Here is a 22,705-nt window from a genome sequence, read left to right as displayed (position 1 = left end):
GAAGTGGTTTCATGGAAATACTGTGTAAATGATCTGATTGGATTTCACCTGCCTTTAGTCTTTTTCAGACTGTCATGTACAGTATGCATGCATGCCCTGTTTCTCCTCACAAAGCTATACCACATATGGCAAGTTCACATCTGACCAATAGATAAATCACCTGATCCCCTTCAGCAAATGCTTGTTTGACACAAATATGCAGCTTTATCTGTATCCACCTAGAGAAACACTCTGTAGCTTCAAAGCATGTAACAACATAAGAAGTTTAAAGAAATGCAAGGAGAAAAATATGGGCTTCATAATGCACTGGTGATCAGAAACTGATAATAGGTTTGTGTTGTGAAAAAGAAAAAGAATCCAACAAATGAAAGACTGCTTTATGGTAAGAACTGTCCATAAACGTAATGCTTCATTATTTGTGTTGATGTCTAAATACAGTGTCTGCATTTAACATATTCATCACTTGAGCAGAAACAATACATACAGTGGCATAGTTCAATATCTGGGTCACATGAATAACACAGTACTGTATATATTACTATTTATGGCTATAGCAACATTGAATTGCAACAGTGACTTAAAAGGTGAATTAGAGACTCAAATCAGCTCAGTTATTTTTATTCACCTTCCATTTGTAGTCTGATTTAACCTCTGCCTCTTGCCAGAATGTCAAGGCCACATTCAAACAACATCTCAGGATACAAGTTCGGATCCAAGGCTTGTTTTCTTTGACAATCTGCCCTGGCTTTGGACATCACATGGTTTTTGACCTCATATGAACACTAGAGCTCTGAACCAGACCAGTGAGCGTAGTCTAAAAGAATGAAAAAATGTAAATGCTGTCAATGCACAAAGTCCTATGGTGACCATTCTGGCTCCTCTCCACGCCTATATCTCCATCCACCCCCTCTGCGCCCCATTGATCTTCTCTCTTCTTGCACAGGTGCTCAGTCCTGGTAAGCTTTCACCAACAGCCACATTAGCAGCACAGTGATTAAGACTATCATGAAGTTGAGGAACAGCTCTTGCGTTGAGCGGTCCATGGTTGTATGTATCACAGGGTGAGAGGAGCGGGTAGCTGCTGAGGAGAGGGGGTGAAGAAAATATAGGGAAAGTTGAAGATGGGCGTGGCTCCTTCCTTGAGACTGTTCCAGAAAAAGCACAAGTAATACAAGATTTTGATTAATGAGTGTCGAGAGAAATGAGCAAAGCCTTTAAGTGGGTGTAATGTGTATATCTGTACACACACACACACACACACACACACACACACACACACACACACACACACACACACACACACACACACACACACACACACACACACACACACACACACACACACACACACACTCAAACCACTTACAACAATGTATTACATTCAGGAATAGCCTATAATTTGATGAACAGCATTTCTTCACCTTATGTTAGTTGCAATGGATTTAAATGTAATTTTTAGGTTGTCAGTTGCAAAAGTTGTCTTCATTATACCAATAGGAATGACACCATTACTCAGTATATTACCCCAAACCAGATCCCGTCAGTAAGCAGTTACCTTTCCTCTTTTGGTTGTGATCTCAGGATGAGCAGGAAGAAAAGAGAACAGCTGTTTTCATCCGCTGCTTTTTTTTTTTTCTTTATCTTGATCTCCGATAGAGGAGCTCTTCTTCTGACTGGAAACTTCTTTGTTGTGGCACTTCTTCTCTGAAGCATCCAGTGGCAGCTGCTCTTGCTGTTGTCCAACTCTCTCTGGTCACTGGGGGCACGGCTCGGTCCTAAAGTAGCCATCCTCAGTGGACCGCCCATGGGTCACATACATACTGAGTGATGTCACGCAACTAAATCACCAATAGAGTGTGTTATTTTCCACAATCTCTGCTGGAGTGTTTCCTATCCAAAACCACAAAGTCTCTCTCTCTCTCTCTCTCTCTCTCTCTCTCTCTCTCTCTTGGGGAGACTTGGGGTTATTTATATAACAATATTGCTGATACTAGGTGGATTACAAATATTCCAATCAAAATATTCACATTGTCTGATGGATAAGGGAACTACCAGTATCATTCAGCAGGCCTATCTATGGAGCAAATATGCAGAGGCAAAAAAGAATAACAGTGCAACCTCTCCAAAAGAAAAGAAAAAAAAGGAGGAGGTTTCAACCAGCTGATGCAACAATTCATCATGCTGTCTTCCCTGTTAGGTCATGTTGTATATGCAAGTAGATTTTGGGGTCCTGAGAAAAGTATGATGACATGTAGTAGCTACGGTACTTCCTGCCACTACACTACACTGCACTGATGTTGAATGTTTTTTTCTTAGCTGTAGCCTATGATGACATCTGCCAGTCATTAATGACAATAAAAAGACTCATAGGTAATGGAGGAATCAGAAATAATTAGGTTTGACTTGAGTGATGGAGGAAAACACAGGGAGCCAGGCTGCATCTAATTCCCTTTATAGTGCAGACAGGCTCTGTATGGTAAACACAGGCAACAGGCAGTTAGCTTGGCTGGGTAGCTGTTTCCAAACCTTATGCTAGCCTAAACTAACCAGCTGCTTGGTGTAACTTCACAATTAGCAGACATGAAAGTGGTAGGCAGCTGATTTTCTCAACTAACTCGTAATAAAAAAAGCAAATAAGATTTGTTTTTACCTGAAACTGACTTATTTGACTATATAATTTATAATTTTATATTCCCTATGGCTCTGTGGACATGGTTTTCTTTACCTATACGTTTTCCTCTCTGTTCTTGTTGCTAAGAAAAGGGGTTGACAGGGATCCTTTCAGCTCATCTCTCTCTTGACAGCTGCTTAGAACAGTGTTATCTCTGAACCCCCTTGACACACACCTTCTCTTGTACAGACTGAAGGGCCACTGCAACCTTGAACCTTTCCATCACCAGATTCCAAGGTCATTCCCAGAGGAGATAACAGATCAAAAAGGCTGCCATTGTATCACCCTGCTGCTCTGCCTCTGTCGCACAAAAAAATATTTTACCCAGGGATACCCATTGTCACAGAGATCCAGTGCTGGGGTGATTGGATAAAGCAGGGTGAGGTGTGCAGCCAGGCATCTATGTCTGGGGTGGACCATGGCCCACTCAGACAGCTGTGTGCGTGTGTGTTCAGGATAGAAAAGTGCTGGCAGGGTTTAAATCAGTGGAGAGACAGAGGAGGTGTCAACAAGGCCTCAGAGACACCATTCCTCACATTCTCTCTCTCTCTCTCTCTCTCTCTCTCTCTCTCTCTCTCTCTCTCTCTCTCTCTCTCTCTCTCTCTCTCTCTCTCTCTCTCTCTCTCTGTACATAGGCTACATGTGTACGTGCATACTGTTCATTACTGAGTGAACGTTTGGTGACAGTTTCATGCTTGTCAATAATACAAAAGCATACTGTATATTGACAACATGCATGGATTCATCAAATTAAGTGGTTAATGCACACTCATCAAAAACACATGGGATATTCAACAGTGAATACAATTATTTAAATAGACAGTGAGTCTTAAATTGGAACATTTGGCTTGATCCAAGAGGTATCTTAAGATTACATAAAGAAGAGGCTTGCCAGGCTGTGTCAAGAGGAAAACATGTCTCTGTGCCACCTCTAATGTTTGGTCTTCTATATTGCAGAAAAAAACGCAAAACAGTTAAATAGGTGTATAAATCTGGTGTTTGGGGCCTACTCATCATTATAACACCCTGAGTTTCAAAGGGACTTAGACAAGTTCTTCTCTCTGAGGGAAAATTAGAAAAGCACAAAATATATCAAACTAGATTTCCTGCAGCAAACATGCTTGTGTTATTTACTCCTCCCACAATAAACACCAATTTTCCAAAGCTTTAGTCTGCATGTTAGTCTACAAAAAGCTGGCACTAAAAACTGATTTAGGCCACAGCTTTGCCAAAAACCTTTTTCACAAGCAGCAGTGATTGGAGAAGATGAATTCATATCAACCAAGAGAGAAATGACACCCACATCACCAAATACAATACTCAACTCTGTAAATATTTTGGCTAGTTGATATAGTAAACCTTGGAGATGTTGCCAAAGACTTTTACAAGTAACTTGGCCCTCTATTAATACTTGAGGTGTAACGATTCGTTTGAACAATGATTCAATTCAAATCAGGATTTGTGGTTGCTGATACGATTCAAGGACGATCTTGGTTCATTTAGAACAATCAAATCAGATACGATTCAGTGACTTGAAATCGATTCAGAAACTTTTTAGCCAAAAATTCAAAATCAGTGTGACTGTCAAAATAAATACCTGGATACTGGACAGTTTTCGAAGACAAAGAGAAGGGAGCAGTAGTTTGAAAACTCCCAGTGTGTCGAATATATTCTGATATTCACAACAGCAAAAAGCACAATTAATAACACAATAGCAAGAGGGACACAGGAGCAATACGCATGTTATCAAAACCATTTGTGCAGATATCTGCAAAATGTTCACAAATACAGCTGCTCATCTGTACAACCATTCACCTCAGAAGAGGGCAACTGAGAGAGACCAAGTGTGAGTCGCACAGAGAGAGAGAGAGAGAGAGAGAGAGAAAGCGTCAGCCGTCCATTTGCCACTATCAGCGTCGGCATGGTCCGGTAAAATAAAACAAAACTCATCAGTCCAATGACTTTGACACTTTTTTGTTTGCATTTGTTTACTGATTGCATGTAAGTTATATTAAGTTCATTTTGAGTTAAATTGAGTTAAAAGAACAGTTAGCTTATCTGGTGTATACATGCATGCGACTGTCAGACCTTTATCAAACTACAGGTAGATTTGATTTATCATTTTTATTCCAAGTATCTACTGTTTCATCATCTCCATGGAAAATATATTGATAGATTTCTGCTTTGTTTCATCACCTCATCTTTCTCCAAGAGCAGAAAGATATCTAATTGCACGTATTTCCCAAAGAGCAGTATCGAGATCAAGACCACTATTTTAAAAAGCAGGATCTAGTTTCTTTATCCGTTCATCTCCGCCCTGGAGTCTCCAGCAATTAGAATACAAAGATGCCAGCAACAGGAGTTTGGCTTCTGGCTACTGGCCCTGCATTTCAAAGGGTGATGGCATGCCGCAGGGTACACAAGTGACTCCACTCAAGTTCTCACCATTACGCTGCTTTTTCAGAGCATGGCTGATGTGTGAGGTGAAGCTGTCCTTGAGCACTGGCAAGGGAAATATCTTCCTAATCTCCTGTTCATAGCCTTCAAGTGACATTTCCACTTGGTACAACACTAATTCAGTCATTTGTAATCATCCTTCATATGCCCATGAGTGGCTGACAAACTTTAGATTGGACTGTTATATAAAAGTACACATAAGATGAACTTTGATTTTCACCTCGGAAACAGCACTTGAGTAACAAATCTTACAACAAGGTACAGCTGTTGATCTTGCCACATGATCTCGATTAGGAGATATGACACTTATCTGGCACTAAATCGACTTTGTGTTGACATAGATTGCTCATCTGCATCCATGGTCAAAGATTAACCTTAAACCTCATCTTTTCTCACATCAACATTTTGAACATAGCTACTGAAGAACAGTTAACTGCCCCCTACTGAGAAATACAATAGCAGGAAATATTTGGAAAGCAGCATGTGAACCCTGCTCCAAATGAACCTTACTGGCATGCTGGTCTGTTACCCAAATGTACAAAAACAAGTGAAGGTTTAATTAGACTGTATTTAAAAACAAGATGGAGCATAATGTTAGTTTTTCATGTCAGGGAGGGCAGCCGTGTGCTCTCCTGCCCGACCAGCTGTTGTTTTGTAGATGAAACTGAGTGTGCTGTTAGGACGACGAAGGGTTCCCACTGGCCAGCAGCAGAGATGGCTGGGGACAGGTGAGGGCTTTCATTACACAACAGGGCCGTGTATAAATGCACGCACGCGCAGGCACACACTGATCCAAATGCACGAATGTTTCATCCTCACAAACACATGCAAAGACTGGAACACATGCTCGTACCCAGAGGGGCTGTAGAGTCATTAATCTGGCTGTAGAGGAATTCATACACAGGATCTGAGTTAATTGGCTCCTTTGAGGAAGGGAGCAGACAGGCAGGCACTGCACCAGCACAAAACACATAATTTATCAATTATAATCTAGTACTCGGGCCATGAATGCATCCGTGTGCTTGCATGCAATCTGCAGCTGATCTGTTTTGTTTTTTGTTGAACAGGATGTATGAGAAATAAGACAAATAGCCCACTGTAATGACAATTGTTCATGCTTAAGGTTAGCCTGTAGTAGCCTAGCACCCAACTGAATGAAATGAAATGGATGAACATGGAATGACAAACAGTTTCCACACAACAGACTTAAATTTCATCCCATAGCATCAGGTTAGCACAGCCTATGATCCGTGGGGCATTTTTATCTGTCTGTTGTTGGGAGATTAGGGAGGCATGTAGCATGGATCTACCACCAGGGTTTAGGGCCTATATAATGGAGCCACAAGGCAAAACACCAGTCGTCAGTAAGGCTGGAACATGAGAAAAGAGGAGAGGGGAAGCCCTAAAAAAAAAAAAAAAGGAGCAACAGTGATATACCAGAACAATAGGTCCCAGCTTTGCAGGATAGGGTTAGCCATGCCACTGACTGGAGGCAGACTGTGGAGTGACAAAGATTTATTCCTCTGTATTCACAAGGCCAGGAGGAAAAGCAGCGTCAACAGACCTTGTTCACACTGAATATTTTACACTGTCAAATACATAACTGCTGCACTGCACAGGACAAAAAGCTGGAACATATCCATTTTTAATGTTGTCAGTTGCCCCTGTGCTTTTCCAACTACTACCAGTCAAAACACCTGCCCTGGGAAAGGTGAATCCTATTTAGTTGGGCATGGTGAAGAAACACTGGCAACTCTCTTCAGATTAGTGGGATTCCGTAAAAAACAAACAAACAAAAGGACAGGTGTGTGTAACCACAGGCTTCAGTATGTTGCCTGAAAATGCATTTTGTTTGATTTATTTCAGGCCTGATTACCTTTTTTCTTTTATTTTTATTATTTTATTCATGTGATTCATTTATGTGTTACATAATGTGAATTGAAAAGAAATTGAGAGGTTCAATCCTCCTTAGGTGCCATTAAAAAGAGCGGCATTTAGCTCACCTGCAGCTGCCGCCCCATGTTGAGGCTACAGTCCTCACTGCAGGCGGCCCCGGTTTGAATCCTGCATCAGGCAGCCCTTTCCTGCATGTCATTCCCCCTCTCTGCCTCCCATTTCCCGTCTCTCTCTCGGCTTTGCTATAGGCTAAATGAAAGACATTAAATGCCCCCAAAATATACTTAAAAAGAAAGAAAAGAAATAAAAGTAAAAAAGAAAAAAGAAAAACACAGGTAAAATATATGTAGGCCACTCCCTATTCACATTCAATAAAAACGACTCTGTTATTGCACATGTTTCAGTCAGTGAGCTGCGTGGCTGCGTTTAGTGCTGGCTCTTGCATAAAAGCTTTTCCTGCTGTCATTCTGTTATAGCTAATTGTTATCCACTAGTCTTGTGCATGCCCATACAGACAAATAGGACTACTTTTTTTTTTTTTTTTTTTACCTTATGAATTTCACAGGAGATCCTAATAATCATTTCTCATGGAGGAACAATTATAGTTTTTCTCATTAGAAACATTTGAAACATTATACAACATGATATAAAACATTCTAATTATATCCTTATTGTACTGTATGCTACTCTGTACCAGAGAGCTGTTGGCTAAACCAAAAGGAAAGCGGGGCGGAACTCTGAGTCCTCTGCGTTTTTGTTGCACCCGGACGATATTAAACGAAGGAACATGGAGTCTAGTGTGGAAAACAACGTGAAGGCCGTCAGAAGGAGCAAAGAGGAGAAGAAAGTTCTCCGAAAACAACTAAAAGCGAGTCACACTTTACTGAAACATGAAGGTATCAGCACGGCCTCGCAGCCGACCAAGGTACAGCAAAACACACGTTTGTAAACAGGAAGTAAGTCAGCTGTCAGGGAGGGGAGAGAGTTAACTTAGCTTCACGTACCTTCGTCTACTTCTCAGAATACACACGTTTTTTAGACGCAGTAAAATACAACTCGGAGGTGGTTATCATTACCAAGCATTGCTTCAACATTAGCTTGTATCTGCTGATTTCAGACATAAGGGAAAATATACAGTAGGTGTGTAGCCGGCTCTTTTCTTTTCTTTTTTTTTTTTTTTTACGAATGGTCAGAGAAACTTTACATTGATGAAAAATGATTAAATAGAGAAAAATCAAAAATCAAATAAATGGAACTCTAAAATAGCATTAAAACAGTACTAGACACAGAGAATCAACATTAAAAGCTAATTTTTATAAGGTGGGTTTTGATCATGGAATATGGGGAGTGAGTTTCAGAGGAAGGGGACAGCGATGGAGAAGACTGTTTGTTAGGGCAAGGCAATTTTATTTGTGTCATGTGTCTTGTACTGTATGGAGTCAGTTTAACCAAATATTACGACTTAAGTTATCGTTAAGTCTCCTCATATGTAAGAACAATAATAAATACAGCAGTAACTAGTATACGACTGACTATTTAGGCCTGTGAAATAATAGGTTCTTGGGATCATGGGGTTTTCGGTTTTGACAGAAGGGTTAATGGGTTAATAAATAAAGTAACTTGAACATTAACTTATTTTACGACATCATTCATTTTTGCTCTGTCTTGCATATCAGTTGTGATCATTTTGCCAGTATCGTGCCCACATCGTTTTGCAGTTGTTATTTTTTCTTCAAAGACAATGAATGTTTCTTAAATTCAAACATTTCTCTCCTATCAACCCTTCTCTTCTGCAGTGTTTGGTGGTGGCTAACGGTGGCTTGGGCAACGGCGTGAGTCGGGAGGAGCTTTCTGCAGTGCTGAAGGAGATGGGGGAGGTGGAGACCCTGTTAATGCCCCCTCACAAGCCTTATGCTTTTGTCACATACAGGTAGAGTTGGTGCAAGAACCACGCTTAACTTGAGCTGTCAGGTCCGTTTTCACTGATCATCTTGTACTTAAAAACTTGCATTTGTTCTGTTGTCATTACAGATCTGAGGAGATCGCTCAGAGAGCCCTCATCCACCTAAATGGAGAAAAGCTGCAATGTGGGGAGGACAGTGTGACACTCTACCTCAGTTATGTTAACTCAGGTGCTTATCTGTAACACTGAAACACACACACACACACCATTCTGGTACTTGAATCACACATTAATAATAAATTCACATTCTAGGAGAAAGTCAGATCTGATCAACAGCTGTTTGAGTCCTATAAGAAACGTATTGTTGTCTGATACTTTATGTTTGTGTACAGTCACCTGTGAGGAGGAGAAGTCTGTTCCGCTGCCAGAGGGATTAGTCTTGGTGGAAAATTGTGTCTCTCCAGAGGAAGAAGCTCTGTTGCTTGCTGCTATAGACTGGTCGTCCACTAATGATGATGTCACTGGTGAGGTGTCACATGTGACATGTGTTTCGTTAAGTTCTGTGTAACTTTTTATTACTGTTGTCCTAGAAACTTGAATGTTAGTTGTTGTTTTATGGTCAAAATCATTCAGTCAAAATCAGACTGAATGAGTGTTTAATTATCATCCTTAAAGGGGACCTATTATGCTTTTCCAGCTTTTCAGACTTTTATATATGTTTAAAATGTTGGATAATGGCTGTGGAAGTGTCATATCCTGAGGTTAATGCATTTGGAGGTAAACCCTGCTAGATGATTGGGATTTCTCTTGGATTTCTCTGCACACCTGTTACACTCGGTTGCGCTGACTTTTTTTTGACATGAGCTCGCGTCTACGTCATGGCGTGCCGGACTCCCCTACATGGTCATGCCGAGGTCTCTGCTCCAGCCGGCCCCGCCTCCTCCCATGCTGCTCTGTTGTGGCTGGGGTCACAGCGGAGAGCGGAGCGGACTACTTCCTGCTTTTTCCCTGCATGTTTTAGCGCTGTAGCGTCACTTTACTAAGTTTTATTTAGAAGTTTACGCCGACGTTTCATGTAAGTGAAGCTGTACCTGTGTGAGAAGCGACGTTGTTCGCCGGACCGACGTAACGCTGGACCGATGGAGCACCGGAGCTCCGGAGCTGCAGCGGCTCCTCAGAGCCCGTCTGCAGGCCTCCTTGGCCGGGCAGACGTCCGTGCTCATCGCGGTAGAGAAAACCATCGCTAATAAACATACCCGCAGGTTTTTTAGACGTTTACCGCCGTGTGGTTATTCTTTTTAGGAGATAAATGTTGGTCTCATTGATGAAATCTTACAATTGTGGCAGTTGGATTAGTTTGAATGAAAAGTGAAGCTGTGAGAAGGAGGAGGAGAGGAGGAGCAGTGCTGCTGTAGTCTATGTGCACAAATCACCACATTTACATCAATAAATAACTGTTTTACAATGAACTGACCAGTCTGTATATATTTTTAATGTATTTTATTAAGTTATATTACATGTTACATGGTTACAGTAGCCTACATGGCAAAGCTACTCTATACCATCTGTGGTTAGGGTGAGACTAGGTCATGGGCACATTTCATTACACAATGTAGACTGGTCAGATGCAGACTGGAGATCTGGCAATTTGCCTACTGCAGATTTAGCTTTTGTTTGCATACTACATTTTGGCCAAATCAGTATAGGTACTAGTAGTAGACATCGTCATGGTAACGCAATGCTGAGGGAGTGGTTCATTTGCATTTAAAGGGAGGGGCCACTGAAACAGACCGTTTTGCACAGCCCTGTTTTTGAGAGGATGAACAGAGTGCTGTGATGTTTGATCTTTGGGGTATTTTGACCGAAGCACGTCACAGACATGTCTTTAAGACACCCAGGAACTATTTTAGTTGGTGCAAAAAGGAGCATAATAGGTCTCCTTTAAGTTTGCATCAATGTACAAAATTATTTGTATTAACTGCTTTGCGTACTTCATTCCTTTACACTTCAGCCCAAAAAGCTCTAAAGCACAGAAGAGTCAAACATTATGGCTTTGAATTCCGCTACGACAACAACAATGTGGATAAGGACAAGCCATTACCTGCAGGTAATCTTATTCTTTTTTTTTTCTTGCGCTCTGGGTTTTAATGATAGAAATTATATATATTTGGCTGTTGTTTCTATCACTTCTGTCACACTTGAAATTTTACTCACTAATTGCAATGCAGAGATTTAGAAACATTTCATGCTTTGCTCTGCCGCCTTCAACTTAGTTGTTTTATGGTGCTAGTGACAGCATTTGTTATTAAATATAATACAATTTGAAATCCTACCCTGCAGTGCCAATGATCATCTATCAATATTCATTGCTGTCCACTGGTAAAATAGTTTTGCGTTTATATTTTCTACGTAGACATGTCATTAGATACCACACCAATATTGCCTCTTTAATAAGAGAGAAAATGTGACAGAAGAAAATTAGGATGAAATAACAGAAGACTTTCTTTGTGTTTTGGTTGTGTGTGTGTGTTGGTGTGTGTCCATGTCAATGTCAGGTCTACCTGAGGAGTGTCTGCCCGTTCTGCAGCGCTGTCTGAGAAGCGGACACATTGACATCCTGCCTGACCAACTGACTGTCAACCAGTATGAATCTGGACAGGGTAAATTAATCCACTCATGTTTTAAAATGATGTTATGTGAAAATGACTGACCACATGTGGGGAAAATGACAGCTAGTCGAAACACAAAAGATGATGCAATGTCACATTGAAATGTGATTAATTATACCCTTGAATAATTCAAACATACCAAATGATATATTGACAGTATGACACCAGATACGAGTAACGCTAAAAATATAATAATCTTTCAGACCCTTATTAAACTGTGATCACTAAAACTGTTTGGATTTCTACCACAAGGAGGCAGCAGACATCTTTGCAACATGCACTTGATGATTTTAACCCTCCCTTTTCTTTTTTTTGCAGTTTGTTAAAAGAATTATAGCAGTGAGTTGGATAAAGCTTTGGAAGGAAGGAGTCTTGAACTCTTGATTTAACTTGTTGAACTTAAGTTGAGTTGAGTTTCATTCATCATGAAAGGTTCCTAGAGACGTCAGCCAAAAACACTTCACTTGAGACACTTTCAAAGAAACCTGACGAGCCGCTCTCCACTGATTTTTATTCTACGTGTGTGTTTGTAATGTTTCAGGTATTCCTCCTCATGTGGACACACACTCTGCCTTTGAGGACACCATCCTGTCTCTGAGCCTGGGGGCAAAGGTCAGAACTCAGTCCATCATTTAATGATTTAAGCAGCATGAGCTGCTGCACAGACCTACTGTACACTTCATCATTAGCTTGTGTAGCCAATATCAATTATGGTTGAAATTAATTTAAAGCTAAAGAATGTTAATCTAAAGAAAAGTTTTCACTCTTTGACATTTTTCAACCTTGCTCGCTACATTACTTCTCTCTAACACACTTGAATAGTGTTAGACTCTGGATGATGTGACCTGGTGCCAGGACTCTTGTTCAGTGTCTGCAGGGTGGATGCTGGAGATTATTACCCATCTGTCCCTGCTCTTCTGAAATCCAGGGGCTCTATTAGCAGTCATGTGCCACAGAATCAGTCACACACTCAGACTGTGTGTGTGTGTGAGAGAGTGGACTTTATTCTTTCTCCTAGAACTTAAAGCAGAAGTAAGTGGAATGTTTGTGTTAATCTAAGTCTTAAATAGTTATATCTTCCGACAGCAATCACTTACATAGAGTGTTTGGTCCGAAACACGGGTCTGTCAGTCACTCTGCTCTGCTGTAAGCCGAAGAGAAAACTTTCCTTGTATCCTACAACCTTTATCCAATGAGGAGAGAGAACGGCATAAAGGGGCGGTCCTCTCTGTGTGTGCAACCAAGGGATGCGCGTGAATGTGGTGACGTAGGGACGAGGACCAATAGATCCATGACGAGGGCAGGGACTGCTAACTCCATCGGCTGACAAGAAGTTAGCCATAACGACCGGATCGCTTACTTCTGCAGTTTTTATGCACACCAAGTGGTATTTGGTGCAAAGGGTGATATTGAGAAGAAAGACTGGTTTGCAACAAGTGCACTACAGTAAAATTAGATAATTAAGGGATATTCCATTATTGTGATGAAAATATGATGAATGATTTGTTTTTGTTTTTTTGGAAAATACAAAAAGGAGCAAGTCTTTATATAATGAATACAAGAATACAATACAGGAATGGATAACTGTTTATACACATGAGTAACCCACTGTAATGGGCTGAGATTTTGAGTCATGCAGTGCATTTAAAAAAAAGAAATTGCTCATCTGTGTGTGACCAGTCAGTCCTACTGGGGTTTGATTCACCTGATTTATACTGCAAACTGGTTTTCCTCTGTTATATGAAACGTATAACTGCACTTAACAGGGTTGTTGAGCCTGTTAATGTTTGCATTTCAAACACGGATTGATTAATTGGATGTCTATACTGTGCGTGTGTATGTGTGTGTAAGCCTGCAAGCATGTGAGTATGATGGATAGTTTTGTGGTAAAGTGCAGCTGCCAGCATCACCATTGATTTAGTCACTTTCCACTGGTTTTATTGATTGGCTAATACTCCTCAGAACAGCAAAGTGTCTGTGTATGTGTGTGAGAGAGACAGAGAGATATTTCAGTTGGGGTTTGAGGGTAATATCTGATCATTTGCTGGTGTTGCCTGTGGCTGGAACTCTCACAATAATACATAAACACATATCTGTCTCTTGCGACCTTACTCACACTCACATACACAAACACACACATGCATGCACCTCTACTTCACAAAATCCAATTTTCCTGCTGTCAGAAGTTGGAGAGAGGCAATTTGAAATTGTGTAGATGTAATTTCCCAGCAGAGCTCATGCTGTTATGCATTGTAAGGAAACATTAGGATCAAACGTTGAGATGCCTCTGCTGGTTGTTAGTGAGAGAGCAAGTAGAGGGTTTACTCTGGGTGACATCACTTGGCTCAGCTGTTTTGTTAAAGAAAAGAAAAGGTTCTACTTTTTTTTTTTTTGTATTTGTATTCATTCATTTGTTGTATTAAAGGCCTATTGTCATGTAGTGGTCGCTGATTTTTTACCAATATTTTTGAATACTGTCTTTGAGTTTGACACTGCAATCACTGGATTATTTGAAATCAAAGTAAGTAAATTTGATGCTTAGTTGATTTTTTTCCCTACACAGTGATCTGATGTTGAGAAGCAAACCATTTTAACCTTTTTTTTTGAGGAATAGGGCCAAACGGCTGCAGAACAACATTGCTCAAAGGAAATTCAGACTAAAATGAACAAAACTGAATTGAACCATCGATCATGCAATGACTCCATTGGAGAGTTTAGGTAAACAAGATTGAGAATTTGAAGAGGCAGCCATTGCCAACTATTCAATACTTGAAATAAAGACACAGTTTAATTTGTACTAAAGAAGCAAAGGTTTGAAATCCATTGCCAACAGTTATGAGGCTGTAGCAGCTACAGAATGCTAAGGATAGGTGCACCCATCCAGTCTGCTGAGTCAGTATCAGTGCTGGTATTATTGATCTCATCTTGGCTGAGATGGGACCAATCCGCACTTTCTTGTCTACCTCATTATAAGATTCTGGGCTTGCACATTAATTTGGTTACAGCAGTCAGCAGTTGACCTCATGTTACCTTACAATAAAACTGACTCTGAGTTCTGCTCAGTGAGGTGTATCATGTCGGGAAGGATCCTGCACTGAGATCACAGAAAAGTCCGATCAATGCATCCGTGATAACATGCACAGTCCCACTGCTGTGTGAAACAAATGACTGTCGGTCCTTTGCCTCATCGTGGTTTCCACTGTGTTGTAAATAGATGCTTGTATCCTGTTACTGTGGGTGAGAGAGCTTGTATGAATGGCCTGGAAATCTTTTAAATGCGTGTTCATTTATGCTTTTTATGATTAAATACAGACAGTGATGGAGTTCCGTCACCCCGATGGTCGTCTTGTTCCCGTGGTGTTGCCGGGACGCAGCCTCCTGGTGATGAAGGGCGAGAGCAGATACCTCTGGACCCATGGGTGAGCTGGACCGTGACAGTTCCTTTCTCCCCCTTTGTTCCACAGCGGTAGATGTGGGCTTTATGTGGTACAGCACAGCCTCATTTTAATCCCTTTACATGAGGATAAAACCAATGACAGGTTCAGGGCTGGGTCTTATTCACATCTGTTGCTGCTCTATTCACGCAAGTTGTCGTCAGTTTTGTGTCTTGATCGTCGACTACTGTCTCCTCTCAGGATTACTCCTCGGAGGTTTGACATGGTGCCAGCCTGCGACCCACAATCCTCTCCTGCTCATACAACTTCTGACCTCGGCACCAATACAAATCTCACCCTGAGCAAGAGGGGCACCCGCACCTCTTTTACTTTCCGCAAGATCAGACACGAACCCTGTCGCTGTGGTGAGAATTTTGCAACTACAAAATAAATTGCACCGTGTGTTATATATATATAATACTCCTGCACTGCCAGCCGTTACTCGAGCAATGCAAGGCAAACAGTTTTGCAGTGGTCCCACTCGATATCAAACCTGTGACATGTTGCATTGTTAGTGACATCAGATCCCCAGCGAGCTACACAGGAGCCTATGGCAACACTATGAGGTTATAAATGACTATGACACGTTTCGGCATCAAGCCTTCATCAGGGAGTCAAACAGTTTGATTCCCTGATGAAGGCTTGACGCCGAAACGCGTCATAGTCATTTTAAACATGTCATTGTGACAATTCCAGATTAATTAAAGGCATTTCATTTACTCAAGAGAGTACCATGGAGTTTTTCTTTGCTTTTCACATCCCCTGGATCCCTCTCCAAGGAGCACCTCTAGTTTTCAGAAAAGTGTCCACGAAGCGCTCCTTGTTTTGAACATTTTTTGACTATGAGTTTCTACATTTCTTTCCATTTACATCTTGACTTACGTACGATGCACCCAAAGGGCCCTGTCAGACTACAAACATGCATCTGCAACTCCTTTCCAACTCAGACACAGCGTTGGTATTCTTTTACAGCATTAAACAAAGAAATAAAAAATTATTGGAGTCTTTGATTTGGTCATAGTTAACAATTCCAGGAAAGAAAGCAATAAAATTTCAAAGAAACTATCCACTGGTCAAAGTGAAGTAGCCGTAACCAAATTATAACCATCTAAATACTATAATACATTTTTTTCTTCGCACAAATTCAATTCCTTTTTAGTGTTAACCTACGTGGTAATAAAAGCTGTCCTGATTTCACCCCCCCATCCTTTCCCCAGTCTTTCCCTCTACCTGTGACAGTCAGGGAGCTGCCTCAGCACCGTTGCCCGCCCAACCATCTGCCCCCTCGATTCCCTGTTGCCATGCCGATGCAGCCCGTCTGGAGGAGGAATACGTGCACCGGGTGTACGACGCCATCGCCTCCCACTTCAGCAGCACTCGCCACACGCCCTGGCCTCGCGTCTGCCAGTTCATGACGTCGCTCCCTGCCGGCAGCGTGCTGGCTGATGTGGGCTGTGGAAATGGGAAATACCTGGGTGTCAACCCAGAAGTGGTTGCAGTGAGTGTCATTATGTTATATTAATGTTTGTAATTCTGCAATACTTCAGCATTCCCTGTAGGGAGATTTCCTTTTTCATTACATTTTTATTGCCACTATGTCTCAGATCATCACCGCTGTGAAGTACCACACATTTTCAACAGCTGCTCAGTTGTCACCTACACAGCCAGGAAATCAGTTGTAGCAAAGACGGCAAACAATGAATCCTCCGAGGCTGAATAACTCTGCTGCTCTGCTGCTACTGGAGACAGTTTAGACCAGTTTGATGGGAATGAGCCTCATAACGTTACTTTTTCTGGAGCGGGAAAACAGCTAGTCTGGATGGATATAAAGGGCAAAAAATTTAAAAGAAAAGAAATAGCATTTCATGTTTTTTGGAGCTAGTTACCTGCTTGAACAATTCCCCCTTGAACAAGAGTCAGTTGCATTGCAAAAAACACAAAAAACACAGCAAAGGTCACAGCCTCTGGTCTTCAGCACTCTCTGAAATGTAAAATGAAAAGTGTGTAGCTGTGTCAAGTCCTCTGTGCCTTGTTATGAATGTTGCATAAGCCCAGACCTCTGTTCGCCCCAGAGTGAAATGAAATGAGGGACAAGGTTTGGATCATTACGCTGCTGTTTACTTATTTACCTCAAAGTATGGGGCTGCTGTGGAGCAAGTCGTGTTGTTTACGTGGAGGGAAATATCTATAATCAGTACGTCGCCAGTTTGCAGTGAAAAAGACAAAGCAATGTTGTCTTAACATTTTAATGAGCTAAATAATACACCCATGAGTGATAATCCTTGCTGCTGTGGCCTGTGCTCCTCTCACTCTTATTTCTGCTGGGTGTGCTTGTTTGCTTTTGCTCAGTTTCCATGGTAATATCCTAAATTTTCTTTTTATGTATGCACACTGGGATATTCATGTTTGGGATTTGGAGGTGCATGTAAGCAGCTTATCCTGACTCAGGCTGTAACCGTGATAAATCATTACTGAGAACACTGTGATCAGGTCGCACATAAACTTTCAGAGTTGAGTCTTCTGGGTTTTTTCTATCTGTTTTTCCTTCTTTTATTATTTATATTCAATTTATTTCATTCCCTCTGCACCTTGTTTTTTTTTTTTGTCTGTGTTTGCATGTCAGGAACACATTTAGCCTGTCTGTGTTTGTGCATGTGTGTAATATTTTGCACTCTTATCATCGTCGTTTCTTTTGGGATGAGCCTATGACTTCTGAAATCGGATTGAATTGCTCCTTAAACTAAATTAATTGAACTGCCATCTAATCCCCTCCGTTTTTTGCTTTCTTCCTCTTCAACTTTCCCTATTCTATACATTTCTTCAATTGCCGCATGTATCTGTCTTTCTGGTACTAGTGTCTTGTTTTTTAATTCTTTTCCCGTCCTGTCTCTGTCCTTCTCCCTTCATCTCACAGGCTTAAGGAACAGTTAGAGGTTGTTTCTGCTCCTCTGTGTGATTTTGTAATATATTGATAATACGGAGTGAGGAGTGAGTCTAAGAAGACTTTTATCAGTGGTTTTATTCAGACGTACATGTTAAAACTATGTGCCTGTGTTCCTGTTTGTGAATGTTTTTTTTTTTATTATGTGTTTGTGTGTGTGTGTGTTCTCCCAACAGGTTGGCTGTGACCGTAGCAGCGCTCTTGTCCAAATCTGTGCAGAAAGAGGTTTCCAGGCGTTTGTCTCCGATGCTCTCAGTGTCCCTCTGCGAACAGCCTCCTGTGATGCCTGCATATCCATAGCTGTCATACACCACTTTTCCACACAGGTACACTCAGTCCACGCACCAACAAAGAATGTCAGGGGACATCTCCATCTTCATGAATTGAATTGAATTGAATTGTAAATCATTGTACTTTCTTAAAGAGGTAGACGTAGGCCCATGCAGAAGCTTATCACAAAACCATAAAGCGTCACTGGAATCATTTTTCGAGTCACAGGCTTGTGGAAAACAGTAGAAGCGCAAACACGCATTTGAGAAAGTTTTGCTGTGTGTGTTGCAGGAACGTCGGCTGGAAGCAGTGAGCGAGCTGGTGAGACTCTTGAAGCCTGGAGGTCGAGCACTCATCTATGTTTGGGCTTTTGAACAAGAGTACAACAAGCAGAGGTCCAAATACCTCAAAGAAGCGAACAAAGAGCATCCTGAGAACCTCAGCCCTGCCGTCAGCACGTCAGAGGACATCGAGGAGCCTAATGGCAAACCAAGAACTCGTACTAATGAACATTTAGAAAATCACCACAGGCCTGTTGACAGCGTTCAAAATGTGACTGAGGGCAAACTCAGTGTGCACACTAACCGCACAGCCTTCAACACCCAGGACCTTTTGGTTCCCTGGCACCTGAAAGAGGGAAAAAGACGAGGAGATGATGAATCAGGGGAGAGTGGGAAAAGGAAAGAGAAGTCCAAAAAGGCTTCAGGTAACTCTTGTTCATCGTCTAGTGCGATTTCCAAAACTGAATTAGACTGTAACCATGACTCGAGTCTTGACACCAGTGAGGCCGAACCAGGGGCAGATGATGGCGCTACAAAGATGTCCAGCTCTACTGTAAAGTCTGAGTCAGAGGGTGGCCCAGCGCCTGTCTTCCACCGTTATTACCACGTGTTCCAGCAGGGGGAGCTGGAGCAGATGTGTGGTCGGGTGGCTGGAGTCAAAGTGCGGAGCAGCTACCACGATCAGGGGAACTGGTGCGTTATATTACAGAAGGACTGAGGGACAAGAACTGACTGACCTGCAAACAAATATATTGGAGATGTAAAACAACAAACCACCACAACTGATGTAAATTGACTTCTTCTTAAAATCCTAAAAATGACTAGAAAGGTGCTGCAAAATAAATCTAATTTGTTAATAAAATGTCTGCCATCGTTGTGTACTTCCTGCACCATTTTTGTTGAGAAGGTGAAATGTATGACACCATAGCAGTATGTTTTTGGACCATTACGTAATACTCCTTTATTGCACTATTATCACCTCAGAATAGAGTAGAATATCTGTATTGTCATTGTAACATGTACTACAAAATTAAAATGCCAAACCAGTCAGTGCAACCTTCAAGCAAAATAAAAAGACTATAAAGGAGCATTAAAAAAGTAGCTATGATAAATAATGTTAAAATAAACAAGACAAAAAACCAAGCACACAACCATACCTTCCATCTCCTGCCAGTTGCACAATCCAGTAGTGTCCTGTTTGTGAAGCGACATGTCAGAGTGAGAGTTTGCCTCCTTGGCAGAAAATCTCATCCATGTAGTTAAAGCAAGTGTGGGATGATGCTGCAGAACTAAGTATCCTCTGACAACGCCTGTGTAACGCAATAATACGTCAAAAGGGCCCCTCAACATTCACCCGTGTCCATGTAGTAGCTACATTATTACAGTGACCGCCAGTAAAAATTTATTTCACAGCTTTGCTTCTTTACCCTGTCTGCTCTGAATCCACTGAGATGCAATTAAGCTCCGTTTGCAGTGTGTGCTCGACCTTTTCAAGCTAAGGGCTGAGGTGGAGCATGGTGTTTCAGGCTGTAGGGATTTTCATGTTCAAGAAGGGAGAAAAAAATGTGCCTAACAGAGGTAGCACCTCATGGTCATTGGTCACTGTCCAAACCATGTATTTGTATGTTGATTAATAGAATAAATGTACTGTGTTTATTATTTTAGATGAGTTCAAAAGCAGATAACTTTACCTTTAGCCAGACATGTAGAGACTATCATGGATGAACAAAGAGTTCAGATTCATTATGTTGGACAAAAGACATCCTCTTTTGGAGCACCTGAAGTGTCCCCTCTTGTACTGGCATTGGGACAATTTGGCAGCACATTTAAAACATTTGTTTTCACTCTGTCCTGGTCACCAAAGTGATAAAGGTTGTTTGTTTGGACTGTTTAGTAGAAAGAGTTAAACCTACAGTAAAATTAGTGCCAGAGCTGTAATATAGCTCCTTGAATTGTGAGTTTCAACTGACATCATTGTTAGTGAGCTCAGTGGCCTCAAACCATATAGTCATTAATCAGTACAAATCCATTGAAAAATTAAAATGTAGAGGTGGTATTGATTCTTTGATATTAAAAATTAGGATCAAATGTAACTGACCAAACTGTTAATTGGATCAACTGGTGTGTAATTGATACTTTATTTCAATTTAGAATCACTGCTAGCTTGTTAATTTGTGTAATGAAATAATATTGAACCATGACTTGATTACTCTTTTCCTACAGACTCTCTACACTACATTCTATTTACAAGTTTTACTAGATGGCTGTAGAGACAGAATGAATTGTGGGATAATGGAGTATTGATGGCAGTGGAGCGGCGCGCAGTAATTTGTTGTGGTCCCTTTGTGGCAGGTTGGTAATGGGTCAGCGGCTCCTGGTAAATTACCCCTGTGGCTCCTCAATCCTCTGACCCGCACACACACACACACACACACACATAGTGGTGCTGAGGCAGGAGACGGTTTGGTGGCTTTTATTGACAGTAGTTTATTGATTAAGGTGAGATAGGCTTTGTGCATGTGTGAGAGAGAAAGCGAGAGATTTCTTTTGTGGTATCTTGCTCAGTGATGTGGGTGTGAGAGAAGTGTTATCATTTTGCCCGTGCTGCTGTTGAGTCTGTCAGCACATATGTGCCTGACATTTGGACAGATAATTAAAATCTAAAGGCGTGCCTCCCCCAGGTATAGCTCATTGATTTGACAGGCTACGATACATTTAAAACCTTCCGCTCACAGGAGTCAAGAGACATTTATGCTGAAATAATTGGCAACAATTAATTCCCTGGTGGATTAGTGATACGTGTGACGTGCCGTGTTGAAAACGGAATAATTTCACAGTGAGAGGTACAGCAGCATTAAGAGGTTATACAACCAAAAGCATGTGAACAATGCTGTCCTTGCTTTTTCTACTTTTGGTCTGGGGCTGTCCAGAAATGGGCTAGTTCTAATTAAGGGAAATCCTATGCCACCTCAGATTTTCTGTAATTGTCTGCTCTGTGGCAAGAATTTGGTACTTCAGCACGTCAGTGCCCCTGTAAACCAATAGGCTTTTGTTGAAATATTTTTGGTGTAGAATAATTTAACTGGCCTGCACAAAGCTCTGACATCAGCCCCGTCCACCCCTGGTATCAATTGTGATCCTGGTCCTAAAATGCGACATCTGCCGGAACTCATTGATTTACCTCTAGGTTTGATTTAACTCAATCTAATTTAATTGAGTTATTGCTACTGCTTGCCCTCGGATTTTCCTTGACTTGCAAAGTCTGTCCACTCTCCAGGATTTTATTTTTCAGCCATTGGATTTCTGTCAAAGTCGTCTTCTCCTCCTTTGCCCTTAGATTGGCCTTCAGACTTGATATTCATCTCTTGTGTCCTACTGTTGTTCCCCTCATTGTAGGCCTATTTTAATTTATCAGCAAGCAGAACTTTTTTTCTCAATTTATTTATTTTATTATATTATACAGTCAATGCCAAACATCCACAAAACATGATACATGTCTGCTACATGCAAGACACAAGAAACATGTCCAGCCCTTAACCTCTTTAGGCATAAGCAACATGAAGACATTACTTGTCTTCAAGGAATAACAAGGGCACAATTTTTTTTTAAACACAATCTAGGCTACCATGAGAATGTTTATTTTATTTTCTCTTATAGGCCCTACTAGGCTACATTGTTGACAAGTGATTTCACGAGATAAGATACAATTTGACTTGGGCATGAAGTGGTGCAAGGTACATACATTAACACCACAGGACTGACAATAACAAAACAGTAGTCACAGAAAGTGCATTTGGATATAGACGTTTTTGGACTACAAGAACCACAATTCATTCATTCAGTGCCGCCGCGAACTACAGTGCTTTGCGACAGTTTAATGTTAATCAAACAGTTGGCGGCAGTGTCATGGCGGCGTACGGAGGCAGTTTTGAGAGTACAAGCAGCATTGACCAAAGAAAGGAAAATAAACGACAGGCTCAACAAGAGGTGCTAGAAAAGGTAGGAACCGAAAGGAGTCGAAACAACAAGTCTATGTAATCTCGGGTTGTCTCATTAAGTCGGTGTATGCTCCTAGAAGAGACCTGCTCGTCCGGGATGAAAGCTAACAGGCTAACAACACAGCTAACGTTACGTAGGATAGCAACCAGTAACGTTGTTGTCACGCGCGGAGGAACTCGGCCTA

General features: G+C 41.3%; 3 protein-coding genes across 4 annotated transcripts in view; 2 read left to right on the top strand and 1 right to left on the bottom strand.

Moving 5' to 3' along the window:
• Positions 1–419: 419 nt before the first annotated feature.
• On the bottom strand, positions 420–1,128 carry sln (sarcolipin). Its single transcript, XM_083984538.1, has one exon. It carries the CDS (start codon positions 1,041–1,043, stop codon positions 948–950), a length of 96 nt encoding a protein of 31 aa, XP_083840664.1. The 5' UTR covers positions 1,044–1,128; the 3' UTR covers positions 420–947.
• A 6,683-nt stretch (positions 1,129–7,811) lies between these two features.
• On the top strand, positions 7,812–19,303 carry alkbh8 (alkB homolog 8, tRNA methyltransferase; the record flags this gene model as incomplete). Its single annotated transcript, XM_083984684.1, has 12 exons — positions 7,812–7,949; positions 8,821–8,954; positions 9,056–9,156; positions 9,320–9,451; positions 10,939–11,034; positions 11,483–11,587; positions 12,138–12,208; positions 14,909–15,015; positions 15,232–15,395; positions 16,248–16,528; positions 18,148–18,297; positions 18,533–19,303. The coding sequence occupies 12 exons, from the start codon at positions 7,812–7,814 to the stop codon at positions 19,238–19,240; spliced, it is 2,187 nt and encodes a 728-aa protein (XP_083840810.1). The 3' UTR covers positions 19,241–19,303.
• A 3,121-nt stretch (positions 19,304–22,424) lies between these two features.
• cwf19l2 (CWF19 like cell cycle control factor 2) overlaps positions 22,425–22,705 on the top strand; it is a 28,883-nt gene continuing 28,602 nt past the window's right edge. For both annotated transcript variants that reach the window (XM_083984374.1, XM_083984373.1), the window contains exon 1: positions 22,425–22,521. In XM_083984374.1, the coding sequence (XP_083840500.1) occupies positions 22,429–22,521 (93 nt within the window). In that variant the 5' untranslated portion in view covers positions 22,425–22,428. The remainder of the gene's footprint in view (positions 22,522–22,705) is intronic.

The sequence above is a fragment of the Trachurus trachurus genome, assembly GCF_905171665.1.
Source record: "Trachurus trachurus genome assembly, chromosome: 13".
Taxonomy (NCBI): domain Eukaryota; kingdom Metazoa; phylum Chordata; class Actinopteri; order Carangiformes; family Carangidae; genus Trachurus; species Trachurus trachurus.
This window is presented reverse-complemented; position numbering and strand designations above follow the sequence as displayed.